The sequence below is a fragment of the Mandrillus leucophaeus genome, unplaced genomic scaffold, assembly GCF_000951045.1.
Source record: "Mandrillus leucophaeus isolate KB7577 unplaced genomic scaffold, Mleu.le_1.0 Scaffold1018, whole genome shotgun sequence".
NCBI classification, from domain to species: Eukaryota; Metazoa; Chordata; class Mammalia; order Primates; family Cercopithecidae; genus Mandrillus; species Mandrillus leucophaeus.
Genome location: NW_012098299.1, coordinates 236,004 through 262,297, shown reverse-complemented (window position 1 = coordinate 262,297; position 26,294 = coordinate 236,004). Strand labels below are relative to the sequence as shown.

Below are 26,294 nucleotides of genomic sequence, written 5' to 3'. Positions count from 1 at the left end.
AAACCATTCTCCCTCTTTCCTAAAACTGCCCAGCTCTAATCATGTCAGTCCCCTCATGTTGCAGTTAAATTTAAAAATCTCAAATGCCCCTTCACCTGTCAATTATTTTAGCTGCTGGATCACTGCCTCTCTCTCCAACATCACTCCTGGCCTAGTTCTTGGAGCTTTTAATAACAGTGTAAGTGATGCTTCCAACACCTTGGTTTTTCAACTTCTATCACATCTTATTAACTCCGATGGACCTTGGAGTCATTAGACCTTGTCATTACCAGTAATTGAAAACTCTCTATAGTATTAATTTAAAGCATCCTACATTCCAACCATCATCTTCCATTTTTCTAACTCACTCTGAAACCCAATTCTGTGCTCATTCAGGGCAACTGATTTCTGTTCCATCTACTCTGTAACTTCCAAGTTTTTAAAAGGCATCAAGTTTTCTCTACCTTGCAGCATTCAGCATTCACCTACAGGCTATTCTTCTTTCTGGGTTGTAGTGCTTTGAACTCTTTGTCTCTTCTCAACATTAAAATCATAGCATAAATGTAATCCCTTCATACCAGTCTACCCTTTTGTTTTCCATTAAAGGACTCTGGTTACTAACTTCTTAGCTATTGACCATCATCTGTTTATCTGTTTATTTCACATCTTCCACCATTAGAATATCAGCACCATTGATGGCAAAGGCTATGCCTGCTTTATTCACCACTGTATAGCCAAAGCATGATACTTGGTATTCAGTGTTTGACAAATAAAAGAAAAAATGACTAATGCAAAGAAAAGGAAATGAATTAAAGAATTTCTGCCATGTTACAAAACTGAACGAAACATGGAAATCGAGATCATGTTTTAAAAAAAAATTCTGTGGGCTGGAAGAGGTGGTTCACGCCTGTAATCCCAGGACTTTGGGAGGCCGAGGTGGGCAGATCACAAGGTCAGGTGTTCAAGACCAGCCTGGCCAATACGTTGAAACCCCATGTCTACTAAAAATACAAAATAGCCAGGCATCGTGGCGTGCACCTGTAATCCCAGCTACTCAGGAGGCTGAAGCAGAAGAATCGCTTGAACTCGGGAGGCAGAAGTTGCAGTGAGCTGAGATCGTGCCATTGCACTCCAGCCTAGGCAACAAGAGTGAAACTCTTATCTCAAAAAAATAAAAAAATTATTTAATTCTGCTGGAACCCTTCCCCTATTTTAAGTTAAACAAAAGAATCCTAAATATGAATTAGATTTCTCACTTGAAAGCTGGGAGAATCTACAGTACCTAGAACTGCTGTGATGATCACACAAAATGTTCATAGGGCATTTTAACAGGGTCTGGCAAATAATAAGTAGTCAATAAGTGGCGACTATTCTTAAAAGAGCATTTAAAAGACTTTGAAGACAAAGTCCTGTAAAATGAGGATATGATTATAGGAAGAAAAAAAGACTTGAAAGAGGTCTGTTTCTCTACTGATGCTGCCCTTTCAACTCTAGGATATGCAGGTCAGAGATTATTTTTCCCTTACAAAAATCAGGAAATATTCTTTCACCTTCCTACTAAAGGTCAGAAATAGTCACAATCCAGTCCAGGACAAAATAATACAAAGCCAAGGAAAACCATTTTTAACAAACTCCTTCCCAAAGGCTTACATTTGTATTTTTCACAAAATACCAGTAATGACTATCATATGATCTTTCTCATTCTGTTAGAATAAATTTAGTACCAAAATATACCCATTAGTCAGGTAAAAAAAAAGTTACATGATGTTTTCCACCTTCAATCAACTATATCTTTGGCTAAAGCTAAGAAAAGACAATTAACATATAAAATAATAGAAAAATTAATCTAGAGGTCAATTACAGAACTTTAATTTTAACTTGTTATTGCAGATAATCAGTATCTATCCTCACATCTATGTTTACATATCATACTATAAACAAATCAGTCAACGCTAACACAGAAAAATTATTTATGTGAAAACATGTTAAAGAAAACTGCTATTATCATTGTGAAAGTTCTCTTGATTTCTAAACAAATGAAGGCTGTTCAGCCCATCATATGACCTAATTGGCTGGGCATTCTTCACTAGTTACTCATACACTGGAAATTGCACACTAAAAATCATGTGAATATCTTGAGACGTCAGAAAAAAATTTTAGAATGTTTGTTAAAGTTTTAGGTTTGGCATAATCAAGTACTTCAAGCTTAAAAAAAAAACAAAACAAAACTACAACCTAAATGAGGTAAACAGGGATTACATCTAGTAGGTTTTCTGAAATTGAGATAATTACTAAAAATTATTAATTTTTATTCAGTAATTATGTGTATGTATTAGATATTCTACATGCCACTAACCAAAAATTAATGTTAAACTACAAAATAATTTCTAAATTTGTCCAATACTAATAGACTTAAAAAAAATACATTTCTAAGACTGACAGGATACAATAAGTAGTCAATAAGTGATGATAAGTAATTAATAAATGCAGAAGAGTATATGCAATATGCTTATTACATGTAAATGGGGGAAAATGTATTCACATTTGTGTAAAAGAATAATGGAAAGATACAAAATATACAGAAGTGGTAGCCTATAGAAGATAAGGGCAGCAAAACAGGGAGAGGAATTAGACCTGTCACAATGTCCACCTTTTTAAACTGTTTTAATATTTGAGCCATGTGAATATATACCTATTTTTAAAAGAAGTAAATACTTTATATAAGCATGTGTATCTCTTTAAATCAACAAACATAAATACATACACACAAGTATATGTGTAGTTTAAAGAACAGAAAATGGGTTTGTCTGGCTTTCTTTTTAAGAGAAGGAATTAAGAAAAAATTTTCACAACACCACTGAGAGCCATGTTTCCAGGTCACAGTTGTGACTAAATGAAACTTCACAATAATAGCTCTTTTCTCCCCCTTTAAAACCTAAGAATATTTTTCAAACTACCATAATTCTAAGACAGATGACTTTTTAAAAAGAAGCCAAAAGAGAAAAAAAAAAGGTTAAATATGAACTATTTCATTTTATTTATCCTCTAAATAATTCTACATATATTACTAGCTACAAATCATTTTGATTTAAAAAATAAAATATTACCGAAAGTGAAATCCTCCTCCTAAAGTCCTTCTACCATCTCTGAATTTGTCCTCTTAAAAAGATCGCTGCACTTTATAAAGTTTCAGGCTAGCACCAAATGGAAATAATAATTATTTTTCTAAACCTAGATTGTTGCCTGATACACAAATCAATTCCGAACTGCATTCCAATCTACAACATCCCTCTACTTCAAAAGACTCTATATGAATTTGTCTCTGGAAAACTCATGTCCCCTTTCCCGTCTCATCCCACTTACACGTCTTAGTCTTCTCTAAAGCACATCAGGTATTTAGAATATCTCAATGGCAGCCTACAATACTGTTCAACATTCTTATGCTACCATCAGCAACCCATATCCAATCACAGGTTCCTACAAAACATAAACCAGATTTCTATAAGTTGTCCATATATACTAATTATAAAATGATTTAAAATATTAAGGACAAATTACAAATGTTTCAGAGGAGCTGGAAGAAAGGGGAATGAGTTAGTGTTTAATGGACACAGGGTTTCAGTTTGGGATGATGGATAAGTTCTGGAGACAGACAGTGGGCATGTGAGTGTACTTAATGCTACTAAAGTGAACACTTTAAAATAGTTAATTTTATTTTATATATATTTTTTACCACAAAAACAAAAACAAATGACATATTAGGAAGGATACAATAAGTATCCCACAGTTTAGTGCTCACCTGAAAGAAACCTAACAATTTGCTATTACTAAGTTGACCTGTGAATATATAACCCAATTCTGTAAATGTTTATACATTAGGCATGTAGACACAGTGCCTAGGACTCACAGTAATTTTAGAAGTACATGAAAATGTTTTAATTTCTTTTAAAATAAGAAAAAAGTGAACTTTTGCTTCAAAGAAAATGTTTTAATATATAATACTAACAAATTTTTCCTTAAAACAATGTAAAACAGTTTTAATTTTTTTAATAGAAAGAGGGGCCCAAGAAGTCAAAAGTGCCTATGGCCCATGAATGTCCTAATATGACCCTTATGTTTACCATTTCCTAATACAAGATTATCAAGGGAGAACAGGAAACAGAAAACACAACTGGAGATGTATGTTAAACAGTATTATTGAAAGAAACTACATACAGGAGCAATTACTGAAGGCCTGACACTTTTTAAAACCTCAGTAATACTAGAATAGTATCTCAATTATTGCTTAATCCTTTTCAAACAACTCTTTATTAACAAGAGCTATATAACAAGATATCCCATTTATGCACACAATAAATGCTTGAAGATTAACTTAATGTGGATTTAAAAGAACCAGAGAGCAATAACTATTAAAGGAGTCAAAACTAAGTGAGTAAGTGGGAAGAAAAAATGAGGGAAGGAAGAAGGAAGGAAAGGAAGAAGAAAAGGAAAAAACACTGACTAAAAGAACAAAGAGAGCCACCTTCATTACCGAATTCATTGAAGTTGAAAATATTTCTGAAGTAAATTAATAGACTTAGTATAACGTCAATTAAAATCCCCAACTGACAATTCAAATATTAAGGAATATACTGAGAGAAAGTACGCAGTTTAAAAATAAATTTGAAAAACTAAAAAAAAAAAGAGCATGTATCTAAACTTATTGATACTGGATAAAAACAAAAAGGCAAAAAATATTTTTAAAGCTATAAATTAGCAAATTTCAAATATGAAAGGAAATAAAATAGGGAAAAGAATAACTAATAAACATTTCTGGCATAATAATGTGAACATGAAGAAAAACAAATTGATCTCTACAGCTTTGTGCTACATCATACAGAATTTCAGATGCATTACAAATTGATTTTTTAACTGGAAAAACATGGAATCTATAGAGTTGTAAAAGGGGGTTTGCCTTTTGACAAACAACTTCAAGCAATTGACCCAATTATTACAGAAAGCGTCTACAAAATGAAAAACACCAAAGTAAAGATAAAAAGGAAACCAACAGAGTGAAGAGCGAGAGGAGGGACTTTGCAGTTGTAAAGACAGACAACATTTTTATCTCCAAAATACACACGAAGTGGTCTAGCTTGGTATCCAGTCTTCAACAGAAACTGTCACAAAATATGACTTCAATCAAAAGCAGGCAGAGTTGCACTCATTCAGCCATGTGCCAGATACTGTTATAAACACTTGATAAAACTAATCTCACAGTCACAACAACTCCCTTATGAAGATGATACTATTATTATTATCAGGTGGCAAACTGGAAAAGAAAGGCCCAGAAAGATAAGTTACTTACCCAGCATGACACAGCTAAACAGCTAGAGCCAGGATTTGAACCCAGGCAATCTCCCTCCAGAGTACATGATCTCCACCACTAAGCTACTGGCTTCTTTCCCATGTGCAACAAAAGTTCATGGACCATTCACTCTACAAATCTACTAGGTGTATATCTAAGAAACTTAAGTTCATTAGATATAAGTTACTAAAATGCAGGAAAAAACACAAATAAGAATAGTTTTGATAGAGTGCTTTCAGGATTCGGAGGATCACATCATTGCCAGTAAAGGGGATAAGGAAAGGCTTTGTGGAAGAAGTGATTATCTACATTGGGTCTGAAAGGATATGAGACACAGAGACGGGAAATTAAAGAGGAAAACATTCCATCCTCAAGAAACAAAAGGACCAAAAGCATCAAACTAAGGTAGAAAAAAAGCACTGGAACTCAAATAGTTGAGCTGAAATGAATGTTATACAGGATGGAAAAAAATGAAAATGAATGATTCAGAAGACTAAGGAGTTTAAACTGAACTCAGTATGGAAGGTAGGGGAGTAACATGAACACAGTTGTTATATGGCAACTGGATATAAGAATTAGAAAAGAGATGGAAATGGAAAGAAATGCCAGTGGGTTAATTCGCTAGCCTAGGCAAGGTAAGGAATGTCCAAAGTAAAGTAGGGCAAATAAAAATGGAGAAAAGGGAACACAATATGTAACACACAGTAGTTAAAAATTTTCAATTAATGAACCAGACCAGAATATACTACAATGTAAATACAACAAAGGGGATGAATGGGACCACATTTGGGAGATTCTTTGGGAACCTCATAGTGGGAGGACATTAGGGGCCAAAAAAAGCTAGAGTGGACAGTAGACAGCCCCTGAAGAAAACTGCCTCCGCACCATTTGGCTATGCTCAAAAACTTGATTAAGGAAGATTTTAAAATGTCAACATTTTGAAAGAGATTATGAAGGTAGATGGATAGAATTAAGTAATAAATGTGGAGGTGACTCAAGTTTTCAGTGCATTGAAAGAATCATCTTGTCATTAATAGAAATGGAAAAACTGAAGGAAAGTAGGTTTAAAGCAAAAAGAGACAGGAGTTCTGGTTTTTAGATGGTGAGATGATGGCTTACATAGAACGATATCCAGAAATAATGCAGTGTCCACAAGGCAAGTGCTTGATTAAGAAGAGCTGAAAATACAGATGCCATCTACACAAAGACAGCTGGAAGTTGTGAGACCAAAAGAAAAAATCTTAGAAATAAAAAATGAATCAGGCAAAGTTTTAGGAACATCTGTACTTAGGGGTGAAGGAAGAAGAGGCAAAGAAGACACTAGCAAAGGCTTAATATTACCACTGCAGATATCAGGTATATAATGCAGCAGTGAGTGCTTCCTAATCTTTTTCACATGAAAGCGCACAAATAAGACAACACAATTTGTGTGGCACAAAGCAGTAAATGAAACTGCTAAAGGCTAAATGCAGTTAGCCCAGGAGCTGAAGAAAGCACCCATATCCACACCAAGTAATCCAATTATTGTACTGTTTGGAAAGCTCTGTAATATACGCCAAAAAGTTTAAGATTCTATTCCCCTAATCTTTCAACAGAAAGAAAAAATTTCTTTTCATTTCCACCTAACTGATTCATTAGTTGGAATGTTGCAAATCTGACAAAGGAGAAAAGAACTCAGAAATAACCATGAAACTTTGTAACTGAGAAATCACTAATAACTCTAAAATCAGTGGAAAAAATGAGACTGCAAAAGGAAATATGAAGGAGGGTAATTGAAGTATCAACTTTTTACCAGTCATGTTACCCTAACTGGTTAAAAGGTATATAACCTAAATGGGATGATTCTTCAAATCTTTGTAATAAAAATACTCTCTTTTTAAACGAAATTTAATGGTAATATACTTTACTTCCTGATCCTTCTTTTTTAAGAGACGGGGGTCTCACTATGTTGCCCAGACTGGAGTACATTGGCTGTTCATGCATGTAATCATCACACACGGCAGCCTCCAACTGCTGGGCTCAAGCGATCCTCCCACCTCATCCTACCAAGGCGCTGGGCCTACAGGTGAAAGCCACTGCACCTGGCCCTTCGTGTTTTTTAAAAAGGAAGAATAAAAATCCTTTGAAATGCTAAATACTCACCCAGTGCGAGACTGACCAACTTTATCACAGATATCCAAAATGAGGCCCCAGTCCTCAGCAGTATTCATCTCGCTGGTTGCTTTCTCTGTAGATTGTAAAGGGGATTGCAGAAACATTATTTTTAAAATCTTTAAAATATATATAATCACATTTAAATCACGAAACTATAGTATAATCAAGTCTTAACAACAAATCAGAATAGTTGCCAGCATTCTAGTTATTTTCATGGCCATCTTGAAAAGATGTACCCTCATTATCTCTTGCAATTATTTTCCCTATTCACAATGCAGTTGCTTCTTTACTTAGTATAAAATACAAGGCATTGATTTTTTTTTATAAAAAAATTATTTATAGGTCTACCACCATCTGCAAATCGAAAGACTAAAATAAGAAATATTATTTCATTAACGAAAGCTTATTCTTGCTAGTAAATCTTTATAAAAATGTTTCAGGTAGCGGGGCGTGGTGGCTCACGCCTGTAATCCCAGCACTTTGGGAGGCCACGGCGAGTGGATCACCTGAGATCAGGAGTTCGAGACCAACCTAATCAACATGGAGAAACCTCGTCTCTACTAAAAATACTGAATTAGCCGACTATGGTGGCGCATGCCTGTAATCCCAGCTACTCAGGAGGCTGAGACAGGACAATCGCCTGAACCCGGGAGGCGGAGGTTGTGGTGAGCTGAGATCGTGCCATTACACTCCAGCCTGGGCAACAGAGCAAGACTTCGTCTCAAAAAAAAAAAAAAGTTTCAGGTAATTAAGTTAATTATTTAGCTAGTTTTGTTGATGTATTTCTTTGATAATATGGAGAGGGGACTGAGGGAAAGAAAACCAAGTTTTGACTGAATGTATTTCCTTAAATAAAAACTTATTTAAGTGTTCAGAGAAAATAATTGCTTGTTATTTATCCTAAGAAATTATTCTTCGCCGGCCGGGCGCGGTGGCTCATGTCTGTAATCCCAGCACTTTGGGAGGCCGAGGCGGGTGGATCACTAGGTCAGGAGATCGAGACCATCCTGGCTAACACGGTGAAACCCCGTCTCTACTAAAAATACAAAAAAATTAGCCGGGCGTGGTGGCGGGTGCTTGTAGTCCCAACTGCTGGGGAGGCTGAGGCAGGAGAATGGCGTGAACCTGGGAGGCAGAGTTTGCAGTGAGCCGAGATCGCACCACTGCAATCCAGCCCGGGCGACAGAGCGAGACTCTGTCTCAAAAAAAAAAAAAAAAAAAAAAAAATTATTTTTCAATTCAAAAGTGAAGAGGAAATAAACACTTTCTCAAACAAAAGTTGAGGGAATCTACTGCAAGTACACCTGCCTTGCAAGCAATGTTAGAAGAACTTCTTCACAAAGAAGAAAAAGATTTAAGTCAGAAACTTGGATCTACATAAAGAAAAAAACAGCATTAGAGGCTGGGCAGGGTGGCTCATGCTTGTAATCCCAGCATTTTGGGAGGCCAAGGTGGGAGGATCACTTGAGGATGGGAATAGGAGACCAGTCTGGGCAGCAGAGCAGGACCTCATCTTTAAAAAAATAATTAGCTGGGCCTGGTGGCATGCACCTGTATTCCCAGCTACTGAGGAGGCCGAAGTGGGAGATTACTTGCGCCCAGGAGGTTGAGCCTGAAGTTACCTATGATTGTACCACTGCACTCCAGCTAGGCGACAGAGCAAGATCCTATCTCTTTTTGAAAAAAAAAAAAAGAGGAAGAGAATAGAGATGGAATACCTGAAGGTAAAAATAATAACTTTTTATTTTTCTTCTTAATCTAACAGAAAATAGTTTATTCAAAATAACAGCAACAAGGTATTCATTACCTATGATTTTACATATATTGATATTCTTATGTATGCTTCCATGTAAGTAGAATGAATGAAGTAAGCATTCATTCATTCTACTTACATGGAAGGAAGTAGAATGGGAGGAATTCATAATACTTTTATTTATTATAAGGTACTTGCATTACGCATGAAGTAGTACAGTGTTATCTGACAGCAGACTTAGATTAGTTGTGAATGTATATTGAAAACTCCTGGGCAATTACTTAAAAAAAAAAAAAAGTTTTTAAAAAAAGTCCCAGCTACTCAGGAGGCTGAGGCAGGAGAATGGCGTGAAACCGGGAGGCGGAGCTTGCAGTGAGCCAAGATTGCGCCACTGCACTCCAGCCTGGGCACCAGAGCAAGACTCCGTCTCAGAAAAAAAAAAAAAAAAAGTATAACTGATATGCTAAGGAGATAAAATGGAATCATGTAAACTGCTTAATTAAAATCACAAAAGTCAAAAGTCAAAAAAAGAGTGAAATAGAAAATGGGAACAAAGAACATGGGCTATGAATAGAAAACAGTAACAAATATGGTAGATATTAACACAAGTATATTAACAGTCACTTTACACGTCAATGGTCTACATACTATACCAATTAAAAGACAGATATTGTCAGAGTGAATCAAAAAACAACACACAACTATATGTTGTGTATTAGAAACTGACTTTAGACATAAAAACACCCAGAGATTAAAAGTAAAAGGATGAGGACAGGCACAGTGGCTTTCGCCTGTAATCCCAACACTTTGGGAGGCTGACATGGACAGATCACTTGAGCCCGGGGTCCAAGACTAGTCTGGGCAACATGACAAAACCTCTTCTCTACAAAATACAAAAATTAGCTGAGCATACTCAGGAGGCTGAGATGGGAGGATCACTCAAACCCAGGAGGTGGAGGTTGCAGTGAGCCAAGATTGCACCACTGCACTCCAGTCTGGGTGACAGAGTGAGACCCTGTCTGGGGGGAAAAAAAAAAATGTAAAAAGATGGAGAAAGATACATTACGCTAAAACTAGTAAAAAGAAAAAGCTGTATTATTTTCAGACAAATTAGACCTCAGAGCAATTAAAGTTATCAGAGATAAAAAGGAACACTACATAGGGTTCAATTCTCCAGAAAAACAAAACAGTCTTTAACGAGTATGTGCCTATCAAAAGAATGCCAAAATATATGCAGCAAAAATTGATAGAACTGCAAGGAGAAACAGAGAAGCCATTATTCCACATGGACACGTCAACGTTCCTCCATCAGAAAAGAACAGGTCAGGCTGGGCACGGTGGCTCATGCCTGTAATCCCAGCACTTTCGGAAGCTAAGGCGGGTGGATCATGAGGTCAGGAATTCAAGACCAGCCTGGCCAATATGGTGAAACCTCGTCTCTACTAAAAATACAAAAATTAGCCAGGTGTGGTGGCAAGGCTGAGGCAGAAGAATTGCTTGAACCCGGGAGGAGGAGGTTGCAGCGAGCCGAGGAGGTTGCAGCGAGCCGAGAACGTGCCACTGCACTCCAGCCTAGGCGTCAGAGTGAGACTCAGTCTCAAAAAAAAAAAAAAAAGAAATGGACAGGTCAGGTAGGTAGAAAATCAGAAAGGACACAGTTGAATTCGACAACACCATTAACCAATTGTATATCATTTACAATTGACATCTATGGACTACTTCATCCAAAAACAACAGAATACACATTATTCTCAAGCTCACATGCAGCATTCACCAAGACAGACCACCTTCTGGGCCATAAAACAAACCAAGACAAAAATCTAAAACAAATAGAAATCACATAGTGATTACAATGGAATAAACTAGAAATCAATAACAGAAAGATAGCTGGAAAACACCGAAGTATATGGAGATTAACACACTTCTAAACGAGAGTCAAAAAAAAAAACTTAAAAAGAAATTTTAAAATATTTTGAACTAAACGAAAATACAACTTCTCAAAATTTGTGGGATGCAACAAAAGCAGTGGTTAGAGGGAAATTTATAGCAGGGAATACATATTTTTAAAAAGAATCAAGATCTAAAATAAATAATCTAAGCTTCTACCTTAGGAAACTAGAAGAGCAAATTCAATCCAAACTAAGAAAGCAGAAGAAAACAAACAACAAAAATTAGAGCAGAAACCAATGAAACTGAACATAAGACCAATACAGAAAATCAGCATAACCAAAAGCTACTTATTTTAAAAGATCAATAAAACCGATATGCTGCTAGCCAAGCTAAACTAAGGGGGGAAAAAGAAAAGAGAAAACACCAATTACTAATATCAGAAATGAAAGAAGGAACATCACTACAGATCCCATGGACATTAAAATGAAAATGAAGGAATATTATGAACAACTCTATGCCCACAAAATTGATAACCTAGATGAAATGGACCAATTCCTTGAAAGACAAAATCTGCTGAAATACATACAAGAAATAGACAATCTAAATGGCCCACGTCTATTTAAAAAATTGAATCAATAATTAATAATCTTCTAAAACAGAAAGCACAGGCCCAGATGGGTTCACTGGTGAGTTTTACCAAACATTTAAGGAAAAAATTCTGTGTAATCTCTTGCACTATATAGAAGCAGAGGGGATACACTTCCTAACTCATTCTATGAGGCCAGCATTACTCTAATACCAAAACTAGACAAAAATATTACAAGAAAACTATAGGTCAATATCTGTCATGAACATAAATGCAAAAATCCTCAACAAAATGTTACAGGTAGTAAGACAGGTATGAGCAGGGCAGGAGAAGGTTCTCACCCACTAGGAATGTTGGGTGATTCAGCAATTATCACACTGCCTCTCTAAAAGTGATAAATTGGCAGCCTGCACCAGGGAGAAACAAGCTCCTAACAGTCCACAAGTGTTAACATTAAAGTGTTAATTGAACGCAGGCACCAGGGAGAAGCAAAAAAAGGGGCTCCAATAAAATCCCAGGTATTGGGTGAGTGAGCCCAGGCATGTGCATTAAGAGACAAAATGGCAGTATATGACCTTCCCAGGACACGCCACAGGAAAAGGGAAGAAAGCCTCCGATGGGCATGCATCCAACTTCCTAAACACACTGTGCATGCTCACCTCCCAGGTATAAGGAGGGCACTGCGCATGCGGGCCACCCACCTTAAGGGAAGAATCACAGGAAAGGGGCCACCTATGGAGTCCTGGGATCAAGGTTCAACACCGCACTCATTCTTCAAATCGCCCACTCGAATCTCTTCCAAGTGCACTTTCCTTTCTTTCCTGCTGTAAAGCTTCTTAACAAACTTCCATGCCTGCTCTGAAACTTGCCTCAATCTCTTTTTCTGCCTTATGCCCCTCAGTTGAATTATTTCTTCTAAGGAGGCAAGAATCGAGATTGCTGCAGACCCGTACAGACGCACTGCCAATAACTCGGACACCTTCCACCGGTAACAAAAATATCAGCAAACTGAATCCAACAATGCATAAGAATTATATATGCCATGACCAGTTAAGATTCATCCCAGGTATGCAAGGCTGATTCAACATTTGGAACCGTTACCCTCCAAGAAATTAGAAGACTCTTTTCTGGGGGCTCTATGTCAGCCCAAGACGAAAGACCTGAAAACAGTAATATTGCAGGGGGAGGAGTGGAGACGCAGAATTCCATAGTCAACGGCCCACCAGACCAATCTACAGTGAAGTTAAAAGTCAGTGAGACCTAACCATATGATGAAAATTTCCAATGTACTTTTGATTTCTCCAGTATTAGCCATGAGCAAACAAGCAAGCTATTTGGAACTCTTTTTTTTTTTTTTTTTTTTTTTTTTTTGAGACGGAGTCTCGCTGTCACCCAGGCTGGAGTGCAGTGGTGTGATCTTGGCTCACTGCAACCTCCACCTCCCAGGTTCAAGTGATTTTCCTGCCTCAACCTCCCAAGTAGGTGGGGCTACAGGTGCGTGCCACAATGCCCAGCTAATTTTTTTGTATTTTTGGTAGAGACGGGGTTTCACCGTGCTAGCCAGGATGGTCTTGATCTCCTGACCTGGTGATCCACCCACCTCGGCCTCCCAAAGTGCTGGGATTACAGGCGTGAGGGAACTATCTTCTAGTGTGGAAGATAAAGAAAAAGACCAAAAAAAGAAAAAGAAAAAAGCAACTTAAGAGAAAAAGAATATAAGTAGAAGAAAAAATACTTTTAAAAAGTCATTATATTCCAAAACAACAGCTGTACAGAAGCAGAGGGTAACCAGTCTTGACTGGAACACTGCAATTCAAAGAGCAGATATGCTGAAAGATAACATCACCGAGATCCTCAACAGCAGTCTCCATTTTTTAAACAGAGATGGGTTGGGGGGAGGGTGGAAATGACTCATACCAAGATTTTTATCTGTAATGGTTGCTCTTGACCATGTGATAATGAAATTCTTGCTTCCATACTCTCCTCTATGCCCTGCTGCCTAGATCAACAGAGTACACTTATTTCCTCATTTTGACCTACTACTGAGAGCGGAAGGTAGGTCATGTGAGTTTAAATGCAGAAAATAGAAAGCAGTCAACTCTGACCAAATATTTTACAGGTGTATAATACCTGCTATATATCACAGCATCACCTGCTAGTTAGTTACTACCACTGGAGAACTAAAATAAGCATCTAGTAAAGACCAAGTGGATAATAACCAATGGGTATTGGTTAGGTAGGGTACCTACCTAGCTACCCTAAAATCTTCTAACATAGAAGATAGCAAAAGCAGATTATTCACACAAATTAATTCCTTGCATAAGAATTAATACACAGATCCAAACAATTCGTGATCTCAATAAAGCAATTTACTTGCAGGCAATTATAAAATTTGAACACATACTCAGTGTCAGGCCTCTGAGCCCAAGCCAAGCCATCGCATCCCCTGTGACTAGCACGCATATGCCCAGATGGCCTGAAGTAACTGAAGAATCACAAAAGAAGTGAAAATGCCCTGCCCCACCTTAACCGATGACATTCCACCACAAAAGAAGTGAAAATGGCCGGTCCTTGCCTTAAGTGATGACATTACCTTGTGAAAGTCCTTTTTCCTGGTTCATCCTGGCTCAAAAAGCTCCCCTACTGAGCGCCTTGTGACTCCCACTCCTGCCCACCAGAAAAAAAAAACCCCTTTGACTGTAATTTTCCTTTACCTACCCAAATCCTATAAAACGGTCCCACCCTTATCTCCCTTCGCTGACTCTCTTTTCAAACTCAGCCCACCTGCACCCAGGTTATTAAAAAGCTTTATTGCTCACACAAAGCCTGTTTGATGGTCTCTTCACACGGACGTGCATGACAATCAAAATGGAATAGCCTTCTAGTCCATGCCATACCCTACCAGAAGTAGCTTACAATCGAAGAAAGGAAATGCAACCAACAGATAGACTTAAATGTAAGATTGAAAGGGTTTCAAATAACGCAAAGCCCAAAGCAAACTGAAAGAAAGGCAAAGAGCCTGGAGAGAGAGAAGAGGAGAATCAGAAAGGGCTTCCTGATATATTTGGAAAATAAGAAGAGGACAGAATAATGAATTCATGTTTCTAATTAAGTGAATAAAGTAAAAACTAAAATCAAAACAGAAAAGAAGTATAATGAAGAATCTAGGCTGGCTGAAATACACACTACATTGTGAAAGTTTGGAATAATAACAGAACAACATTAAGACCTAAAATACTAGCTCAGGTATTTGTACTGCTTCAAGAAACATCAGAATGCCAAGAGTTCTAAACAAGGAAATAAAACAACAAGAACTGGATGTTTTTGAAAAACATTAATCTATCACCAATATGTGAAAGTGGTTTGGAAGAGGGAAAAGCAGAGAACTAGGTCAAATTTACCTATCATTGTTCAAGTTTTGGTAATATATTGTAAATCCCTTGAAAATAGTAAGTTTTACTTTGGGGAATTATTTCAGTAACAATGCTCTCAGTCTAAGTGCTCAAAAAATGATAAGACTACTCATGTATCTGCAATATGGAAGCCACAAAAAGTCATAGTAACACACTGACCTTAAATAATACCTGGTTTCATGGTTCTCAAACTTAACTTTCAAATGCAGAAACCCTCTACAATGCACTGCTAACTACTCAGAGGGCTAGCATACTTCCGATGCTAATTACCCAGCCAGCAAAGACTTCACAAGTGGAAGTCCATAAGACTCCCTTCACTTCAAACCTCAGGCACAAGCTCTGGGGTCCCCAGGCACTTCTGACCAACTGGATACAAATGGGGAGTTGCCACTATCCTTTAGGATTGATAATTCACTATAACAACTCACATAACTCAGAAAGCACTGTACTTACAATTAGAGTTTTATCATCAAAAACACAAATCCGGACCAGCCAATAGAGATATGCAGTTGTCTCTTGGTATACATGGGGGATTGGTTCCAGGACCTTCCACAGATACCAAAATGCATGGATGCTCAAGTTCCTAATATAAAATGGCATTGTATTTGCATAAAGCCTGTGCACATCCTCCCATATACTTTAAATTCTCTAGATTACTTATCATACCTAATTCAATGTAAATCTTATGTAAATAATTATACTGCATAGGGCATAATGACAAGAAAAATGTCTCTATGTGTTTGGTACTGACATGATATTTTTTCCTCTACAAGTTTTGATCCACTGTTCTTTGAATCCATGAATGCAGACCCCCAGATACAAACAATCACCTGTTTAGAGCTAGATCTGGGAGGGTCCGAAACATAAAGCTTCTGTGCTAGGAAGCTTCATCACCCTCTGAGCACATCAGTGTGTATCACCTACCAGAATGCTCAACTGAGCTTCAGTGTTCAGAGTTTTTATCCTGTTTTATCAAAACAAACAACCTGTTTTACCAAAACAAACATTTAACTCTGTGAGATGAATCCACACATCACAAAGCATTTTCACAAATAGCTTGCTTCTAGTTTTTATCGTGGGATATTCGGGTTTTCAGTGTAGGTTTCAACGGACTGGGAAATGTACCTTCATAGATTCTACAATTGGGGTTTCATTATATAGGTATGATTTATGAAATAACTGACCACATAGTGGAACTCAACCTCCAGGTCCCTGTCCTTCCAGGAGGTCCTGTGACTCAAAGCCCAAATCCTTTCATCACATGGTTAGTCCTTCTGGAGTGGCCAGCCCCCAGACTGAGTCATCTTATTAGCATAAACTAAGCTATTATCCCAGGGGCCCGTCATAAATAACAAAGATGCTTCTATCACTCAGAAAATTCCAAGGATTTAGAGGCTCTCTCCTAGGAAACAAAGACTATTCAAATTATTTATCATTCAACACTCTATAAGAGAATTTTATCTTAAAAGAAACCCAATATATACACAGCAGACCCAAGTGGAAGTGCTCTGATTGAGGAGTTTCAGAGCCTGCTTCCTAGGTACTCAACCCCTCTAAAGCCCAAAAATATTGAGTGAGTCATTCTGAACAATATCACTTACTTCATCTTAAAAAAGGAAAGCATGTTATTACTTTGGTCTGGTAGTGCATTTTAATAATTAATTCATCATTCTTACTGACTGGTAGCCAAGTAGGCTTTTTTTTTTTAGTGCATTTTTTAAAAGAACACACTTATATTCTAAAACCTGCCACCTTATTGAAAAACATAACAGCTAAGCATATTAAAACTTATTAAGAAGTCAACAGTTTATCTGATCAAATATAAATTGCCTATCATAATTGAATGCTATCTTACAGTTCCTGAATTAATGATATACCCAGGAACACATGATACAGTTATCAGCAGATATTATGTTGAACACTCATGAACTACTTCATTACTTTCCTACACATAAATAGAATCAGCATCTGACTCAAATTTGTATGGATGGATCAGAAACACAACCCACTTTAGAAATCTAAAATTGTTCACATCAGTTATTCAGGCTGCCTCAAAATCATCAAAATCAGTGGCACAATTCTTCTCAATTATAAAAGAACAAGTTTTTTTTTTTAATCAGAAGAATATAAACTACCTACAACATGGTTCTGTGAATAGCAAATGAAGCCAAAACTATTTATTTTCTAAGACAAAAACAAGGTTTGTGGGAAAAGGAAAAGCGACAAAAATAACAGACTTGCTTCTAAAGAATTCAAAGCTTCATAATGATCTCATCTTATCCTGAGATTATCCTTACACTAATACTCAAAAAGAGGAGATTGAGAAATCTGCCCAGCAGTACCCAGAAAAAACACACACAGAGACTCATTTGAATTTCAATAGTCTTTTCAATAGACTAGAGAACTTTTTTCTGATAAACAGCTACTTTTGATTTTTCTCAAAGTTAATGACTGTCAAAGATCTGGGGAGGTGAGAAATGCTGACAGGATGACTTCGCGTCACATTTAGGCTGTGGGGAAAGGACTGTCATTCAGTCAGCCCAGATACGTAACAGTTCATTAAAAATGGCCAATGGAAAAGTAAGTCGGAAAGAAATTATCCTCTTTGCAAATCAATTCTTCAAAAATCTTTCATCTAATGTCCCTGATCCTCCTGGAAATTGTATCTGCAAAGAAAAAGCAACCTGAAGTTCTGCTAACCAGAAAAAGAAGTAGGTATCAAAAGAACAGCATGGAAGGATTTCAGGGAGGAGCGCAAAACAGAAATGATAACCTAAAAGCATTAGAAACAACAGCTTAGAGGAGAGGTAAAATAGGGACAGAACCAAAGAATACAAGTTCTTAATCCAGTGGATATTAGACGGTTAACATACTCATATTTGGAATTTTCATATTTCCCTCCTATGTTTTGACAGTAACTGATTGCACACCTTAAAATCCAATAGTCCCCACATCTATTTCTAACTTGATTATAAAAGGAGCTAAAACGTATCCATTGGTTACTACATTCAGGCGCTTACGCTAAGTGCTTCACATGCATCATCTCCTCAAAACAAACTTACTGAGGATTAATGAACAAATAAGTATGTCAAGCCAGAGAATCCACATCTGAAGAGCACAGTGGCATAAAACCAGTAAGGAGTGAAATACACCTGTAAGAAAAAAGTGGAAGGTGAGGCTGAAGAGTTACAAAGTCAAACGTAAGAGGCCTTACATGCTCTGCTGAAAAGTTCAAAGTACTGTGAAAGTTGTAGATTCTCTGGAATTTTGTTTTTTTGGTTTTTTGTTTTATTGAGAAGGAGTCTTGCTCTGTCACCCAGGCTGGAATGCAGTGGAGTGATCTTGGCTCACCGCAAGTTCCGCCTCCCGGGTTCACGCCATTCTCCTGCCTCAGCCTCCCAAGTAGCTGGGACTACAGGCGCCCGCCACAATGCTCGGCTAATTTTTTTGTATTTTTAGTACAGACGGGGTTTCACTGTGTTAGCCAGGATGGTCTCGATCTCCTGACCTTATAATCCGCCCATCTTGGCCTCCCAAAGTGCTGGGATTACAGGTGTTAGCCACCATGCCCCGCCCTCTCTAGAAATATTTTAAACAGAGGGGCCACGCGTAGATTTACATTTTAAAAATATCAAGTTTTTTACAGTTTAAAAAACTGGAGGCAGGGAAGAACAGCTGGAAGCTACTATACTAATCCGAGAGAGTGGTGATCTAAACCTGGAATCCTTGAGGGCATATTCAGTACCACGGTATCTGGCAGAGGGTAGACAGGATACATTTGTTGTTTAGGATGTACAAAATTATAACTACAGTGGTCAAGAATTACTCCCAAGTTCTCGACTTGTATTACTAAGTAAACTAAGGTACCAACTATCAAAACAGATGAAAAGCATAATTGAGAAGAAAAATTTCAAATGGTTTTGAACATGCTGATCTTGAGATATTTGAAGCCTATTCAACTCTGGTAAAGAGTTAGAATGTCATGTGTTTTTACAAGTAATCCTCATAGCATCCGCATGACGTATAATGGATATTTCTATCCCTATTTACCAAAGTAAAAAGTGAATTCAAAGGAGTCCTATACCTATCCAACTATATATTGTGTCCATTTACTAAAAGTAAATGCTGCAGGTGCAATTTAAACCCAAAGTCCAAGGTCTTTCTATCATACCACACTTCAGGAGAATGTGACACTAACATTTAAGATTCATCTGGCTTATGATTTATGAGGCTGATTGGACTCAGCAAAGCGGACTAAAAAAATGTCCAAGTATGTAGGACGTGGACTGGCCCAAAGCAGTCTGACTGGGAACACAAATATTCTATTATAGAAACAAAGACATATGATGATTTAGCAGAGGCAGGGAAATGATTCAAAGATGCCTCTTGGGTTTCAAGTCAAGATAACCACAACACTAAAATATTACCAAACTGGATGGGCCCGGGTGTCTCACAGCTGTAATCCCAGCACTTTGGGAGGCTGAGGCAGGCAGATCACTCGAGGCTAGGAGTTTGAGACCAGCCTGGCCAATATGGCAAAACCCCATCTATATTAATGTAAAAAAGATTTAAAAACAAAGAAAAATGCTAGCAAATAATGAATGAAGAGCCAGACTGGGAAAGTTAACTTCAGCTTTCTGACAGATGAATTTGTTTTGGAGGGAAAAAGAACACAAAATAGAAATACAAGACTCATGTTCTAGAAAAATATCGATAATTCATTATTTGATAAATAATTGAGTGTTTTCTATGTACCAGACACTATCCCTAAGGCATTAGGGGAAAAAAAATGAAAAGTTCTCATCTTGATGGAGTTTACATTCCACACAAAAGATAATTAATCAATTAATGTCAGGTAACTAAGTACTATAAAGAAAAAAAATGGAACAAAGAAACAGAGTGAGAGAGTAAAGATGCATTTTTTAAAATTTATTTATTTACTTTTTTAAAGACAGAGTCTCACTCTCTTGCCCAGCCAAGAGTGCAGTCATAGCTCACTGCAGCCTTGACCTCCCAGGCTCAACCAATCCTCTGGATTCAGCATCCCAAGTAACTGGGACTACAGGCATACCACCATGCCAGCTAATTTTTTTATTGTTTGTAGAGACAGTGTCTCATTATGTTGCCCAGACTGGTCTCCAATTCCTGGCCTCAAGGAATCCTCCTGCCTCACCCTCCCAAACTGTAGGGGTTACGGGTGTGAGCCACTGCATCCAGCCCAAGATGGATATTTTTTACAGAAGATTATTAGGAAAAGCCTCTCTTAGAAAATGACGTTTGAACAGAGTCCTGAATGGGTGTGATGAATATCCAGACCTTCAAACACCTGGGTGAGGAGTATCCCAGGCAAAGAGTACCACATAGCTACAGAGTCAGGAATGAGCTTGGAGCGTTCAGATTCAAAAGCCTGGAATTCAAGAGAGTAAGTTTGGAGAGCATAATCATATCAGACACACAGGAAGGAGCCATATTGTGGGCCACAATAAAAAACTTGCATTACCCTTTAAGTAGGATAGGAAGCTACTAGAGAGCTCTGAGCAGGTAAGTGACATTATCTAACATTTTTAAAAGATCACTGACCTTTGTAAATGAGAACTGATTGTAGAGGCAAGAGTGGTAACAAAGAAACCTACCAGAAGGCTCTTGCCACTATGAGAGATAACAATGACTGAAGTAAGGTAAGAATGGTGAGACAGAGAAAGGTGGTGATGTGTCCGGAGTTTGTTCCCTCCCGTGGGTTTGTGGTCTCGCTGACTTCAAGAATGAAGCCCCGGACCTTTGCGAGTGTTACAGCTCTTAAAGGTGGCACGGACCCAAAGAGTGAGCAGCAGCAAGATTTATTATGCAGAGCGAAAGAACAAAGCTTCCACAGCGTGGAAGTGGACCCCAGCTGGTTGCCGCTGCTGGCTGGGGTGGCCGGCTTTTATTCCCTTATTTGTCCCCGCCCATGTCCTGTTGATTGATCCACTTTACAAAGTGGTAATTGACCCATTTTCCAAACCTCTAGCTAGCTACAGAGCACTGTTTAGTGCGTTTTTACAGAGCACTGATTGGTGCATTTTACAAACTTCTACTTAGCTACAGAGCACTGATTGGTACGTTGTTACAGAGTACTGATTGGTACATTTTACAATCCCCTTGTAAGACCGAAAAGTTATCCAAGTCCCCACTCAACCCAGGAAGTCCAGCTGCTTTCACCTCTCAACGAGATTCTGGATATATTTTTAAAGTATAGCCAAAATATCTTGCTGATATGATGAATGTGAAGTGTGAAGAAATAAGAAGAATGATACTCCTAGACATTGGAGCTCAGTGACAGGAAACAGTTAATCATGTTCTCTACTGAGAAGGGCAAGGATGAAGGAATGAGCAGGTTTGGGCAAAGAACTAAGAATTGAGTTTTTGAATGTTTGTTTTTAGACTCTAAGCAGAATCCAAATGGAGATGCTCAGTAAGGAGATGGATATCTAGGTCGAGAGCTCAGGCAAGAGGCTGAGAGTAAGAACATAAATCCAGGAGTCACCAGAATACACTAGGTATTTAAAGCTAAGAAATTAGATGAGATTCTTTTTAAAATCTTAATAAAAAGTACAGAAACTTTTCTAAGTGCTTTACAAATATTAACTCAACCTTCTTAACAACTCTCTGAAGTAAGAACTATTATTACCCTTATATTCCATATTAAAGATAAGGAAACTGAGATACAGAGTATCTAAGCAACTAGCCCAAAATCACACTGCCGGTAAGCAGCAAACCTGGGACTGAATCCAAGCAGTGTGGCCCCAGAGTCTGAATTATTAACACTAAGCTAAATTGCTTCCTAATACTCTAAGGGAAAAAAAAAGTGGAAGGAGAGAAGAGGCTCCGGAACTGAGCCCCAGGGCACTCAACTTTTAGAAGTTGCAAAAAAAGGAGAAGCAAAAAAACTTAAAAGAAGCTAAGTAGAAAATAAGAAAAAGTTTGGTGTCCTGAAATCCCATGAATAAAGTACTGTATATCAAAGAGGAATGCTTAAGAGATCAACAAACAAATGGACTAGAAAGTGACCATTGGATTTGGCAAGGCGGAAGTCACTAGAGACTTTGAAATAAAAACTTGATGAAATAAGTTATCTTTACATTGCTTCTAAATGCAACTCTTGAATTATAATGTCCAAAATGAGATTCATTTATTCCATAAATGTTTACTGAAAGTTCTTCAGCATGCCAAACACTGGTCTACAGTCAGGGATACAGCAGTGAACAAATCACACAAAAATCCCTGTCCTCACAGAGCTCACATCCTAATAACATCTTTCGGTGTTTCTTCAAGGGAAAAGCTATCACCAGCATTTTGTCTCTTTATAATAAATGTTATATTATATAAATCAGTCAGTGAATTTCTGATTCTGCTTCAGATTAAGACTGAAGACAAATAATTTTGAAGACGTGCAAATGTATACAAGCGTTAAGTGATAAATAATTGTATCAAATGAGTTACTTTAATGTTATGACATACTCATTGGTTATGACATAGTGAAAGAAAAAAATGGTAAGTGTATTTTATACACTGTATTCTATATATTATACTATTTAAAAATAATATAGGCGTCTACTGGAATCTGCGCAAGGATTATGTACTGGGAATCTCTGAGGGGTCTTCTCAGATAAACCTTTTGGAATATTTCAATACACGGACTGTGAGAAGAGAATTGGTCCAATACCAAAACTTGAGCAACTTTTAAAAGTAAGCTTTTCTGGAGCAAAACAACATTGCTACATTGAAGAAGTGTACTATCTGGCAGGCTCAACTGACACATTCTCAACTCAACAAACTTTATTAAACACCTTCTATGTAGCAACCACTCATTAAGTAGGAAAATACAGTACATATCTTTAATGCTAAGTAATTTGGTAAAGACAAAAATGCTAAAATAAGTTAGAGGATTTTGTAAGAAGGTGGAAATTAAGAGTGGACTAGTGCAGTGGTTCTCAACTGGGAAGTATTTTGTCCCTCCAGGGGGCATGTAGCAATGTCCTGAGACTTCTAAAATCATGAGTGGGGGCTGGGTGTCACTGGCATCTAGTGGATAAAGGCCAGGGATAAGGCTGAACACTCTACATTGCACAGGACAAACCCCTATGACAAAGATATTTATCTGGTCCAAACTGTCAATAACGTTGCTACTGAGAAACCCTTTGCTACAGCAATCAGGAAATGATTCAGGTATAACAAGTTGGATTCTGAGTTGGCCTTAACACATAAGGATATGTTGAAAGAGAAAAGAAAGCGTAAGCACAGGGCAAAAGCATAAAAGCAAGAAGGTGCCTGTGTTTGAACTGGGTGGTACAGGTACTAGGAACAGGTTTGACATTAAGAAATTTACCTGAATCCAATGCAAATACGTGTTCACAAAGTCAGTAGAATACAAAGGTGACTGGGTAGTTGCTAGCTAAATTATACAGGACCAAGAAAACTAGACAAAGGTACTGTAAACAGAAGAAACAAGTACTAAGAAGCTGTTTTAAGTACTTCCCCTAGAGATTCATGTAGTGAGATGTAAAACTGCTTGAGAGCAGCAACTAGGCCTTGCTCATCACCGTATCTCTTATGTCACTGAGCCACTGTGTCCTGTAGTGTGTGCTAACTGCTTATTAAATTAAATGCAATTTTCCAATTCATTAAGTATAATCGGTGATCTCCAAGGTTCTGTCCACTGCTAAGATTCAGGACACTCATTTAAGCTGGAACAAAAAAGGTAGCATCTAGTAAGTGCCTATCACATAAAGGTACTGTAGCAGGCCCTCTACACGTATCATTTAACCGCAGAATGGAATGATGTATTTTCCCCTCTTTAAAGACAAGAACACTGGAACTCAAAGAAGGTAACTTGCCTATGATTTCACTGTGAGCTGAGAAGTGGCAGAGGTAAGGATGAACCTTTTTTCTAGTCTTATATAAACCTCCAAGTTTCAGTGACATGCTCTAAGGAAGAGTTAAAAAAGCAAAATTCAACATCCATCTTTCATAATTAAAATACACACAGACGTATAAATTAACTTCATAAGGTTGTCCTTATTCACAGTAATCATTACATTCTGCCATAAGGGATTTGGAAATGGTATTTGGCTTGCTTTCATTCCGCACTTGTGTGCCAAGGTAGTTCCTACGTGCGTTCATATTAAACCAAAATTCTCTCCCCGGAAACTCAAATTCCCATAATTCTTATCTTCAAGCCGGAAAAAAATAAAATAAAAAATAAACAAAAAGCAAACCTACTGAACTGACATAATCAGTACCTAAAACCAGTGATTCAGAAAACAACAAAAATGTAGCACTTCAAACTCTTTCCAGATTCAACAACTTCTTCCACACTTCTTTACACTTTTTTAAGGGCAGAGACTTAGCCTAAGAGAGACATCCCAAAGGCGCAGGTCCTCAATTCGGTTTCAGCTATTGCCAAGTATTTCATCTTCATCGCTCCCAACATTTTTGAGTCTAACCTTAACCAGAGCTCCCTCCTTCAGTTACCGTTGCAACAAGATTTTAAAATCCTCTAAGGAACCTTACCTAAAACATTCTGCCAGTTCCAGACGCTCAACATTTATTTGTCTAGGCAAGCACTTTTGGTATAGGGTTTACCATCCTAATCTAGCCAACATACGCCTTAAGCCCTTCGCTGTTCGTCCAGAAGCACAGTCCCTGCACCAGATGCTACACCAGCTGCTCCTCCCAGGCCCTTTACACCAACCCCTTCAGCAGTTCTTTGGCAACCTACAGTCCTAGCTCAAGGCCCATTTCACAGGATGAGTCCCATTTCTTTCAAAGAGGATGAGCCAAGTCCTCAACCTCCTCCCAGCTCTGAAGGAGGGAACCTCAGGAAACTGGAAGAGCGAGCTCTTCCTCGGCCCTGGTCCGAGGGTCCTGAATGCAGGAAGGGGCTGGCAGAGTGAGCGTGCAGTCCGGTGAGGAATGGGCAGGGAGCAGCAAAAACACTTACCAACATCCTGATCGAAGGGATTGGTGGCAAAGAGAGGCATCTCCACTGCGTGCCGCGGTGTCCGCGGGGACTCCCCCCTCGACAGCACAGGAGTCAGGGCTCGACGTAGGAAGGAAGACTCCTCAGGCAAAAATAGCAACAGAGACTGACTCTACAGGGTCCGCGACAGCTCCTCCTCTCACCCAACCCCAGCAACCACCGCAGCAGCGGCGGCGGCGGCGGCGGCAACAGCACTGAGCCGAGAAAGCCCCCGCGCGGAGCTTGTCGGGAATCTGGGCGACCTCGGCACTGCCTGTCCCAAAGGTGCCCCGAGCCTGCCCCATCAGTAAAGGCTGAACAGGTAGTCCCCTCTGCCTGACTCCTCTTTTAATTAGTCACACAGAAGAGTGGAATTAGTTCTTGTGTTTCCTGCTTTTCCCTTAGCTGGGAGTCTCCGGAAGACGGGGTCCTTCAGGCGTGCTGAAGCCTACTAACAACCCCCGGAGTGACTGGGAGACCCAGGAGAAAGAAAGCAGGTTGAGTTTGGGTAGAGGCGTGCCCCTTTTTTCCTCTCGCTCTCTCGGTTATCATAACCTTATATTCCCTCTGGAAGGAAATGCAAATTTCTTTGGATCATCTTCTAGGTAAACAGTTTAATTCGCTGCGTGAGGTGACAAATTTGCTCGGATGAAGTCATGGGAGCTGAACGGATTGGCCTGAATCCCAAGAGGGGAGTGTTCAGGGCGCGAGGCTCCCTCGGAGAGGCTGAGGTAACGCTGACTCCTTCCCGGGAGTCCCTGAACGCCGGGCTTCGGAATCTGCAGACAGCTCTGCTAGTAGGGCGTTGGCACCTACTGACTAACCGTGCAGTCACTCAGCAGCTGTGATGGTTGGTGACATGTCTTTCACAGCCCAAGATAGCCTCCCTAGACTGAGCAAAAAAAGAAAACAAAAAAACTGGAGCTAGAGGTTGATCAGTGAGTGATTCCTAGCAACCCAAAATGTTGATTTAATTATTTTACTTTTGAGTTTAATTAACCAATAAAAATTATTCTCTGTGTCATGGAGAAGTTTTAAGGAGGATCTACTACAGATTTTGCATACCGCTTGGAACAAACTTAGTAAGCTCATCTTGTACGTAAATTGAAATTATGGAAATTATCCCCCAAATTACGGCACCTCCAAATGTAGCATGGAAACTAATACTGACATGTCAA

General features: G+C 38.5%; 1 protein-coding gene across 1 annotated transcript in view; it reads right to left on the bottom strand.

Annotated features, from left to right (window-relative positions):
• STAM (signal transducing adaptor molecule (SH3 domain and ITAM motif) 1) overlaps positions 1-25,360 on the bottom strand; it is a 71,865-nt gene extending 46,505 nt beyond the window's left edge. The window contains exons 1-2 of the mRNA XM_011976560.1: positions 25,099-25,360; positions 7,466-7,550 (exon numbers count right to left, since the gene is read on the bottom strand). Coding sequence (XP_011831950.1) covers positions 7,466-7,550; positions 25,099-25,138 — 125 coding nt within the window. The 5' untranslated portion in view covers positions 25,139-25,360. The remainder of the gene's footprint in view (positions 1-7,465; positions 7,551-25,098) is intronic.
• Between the last annotated feature and the right edge of the window lie 934 nt (positions 25,361-26,294).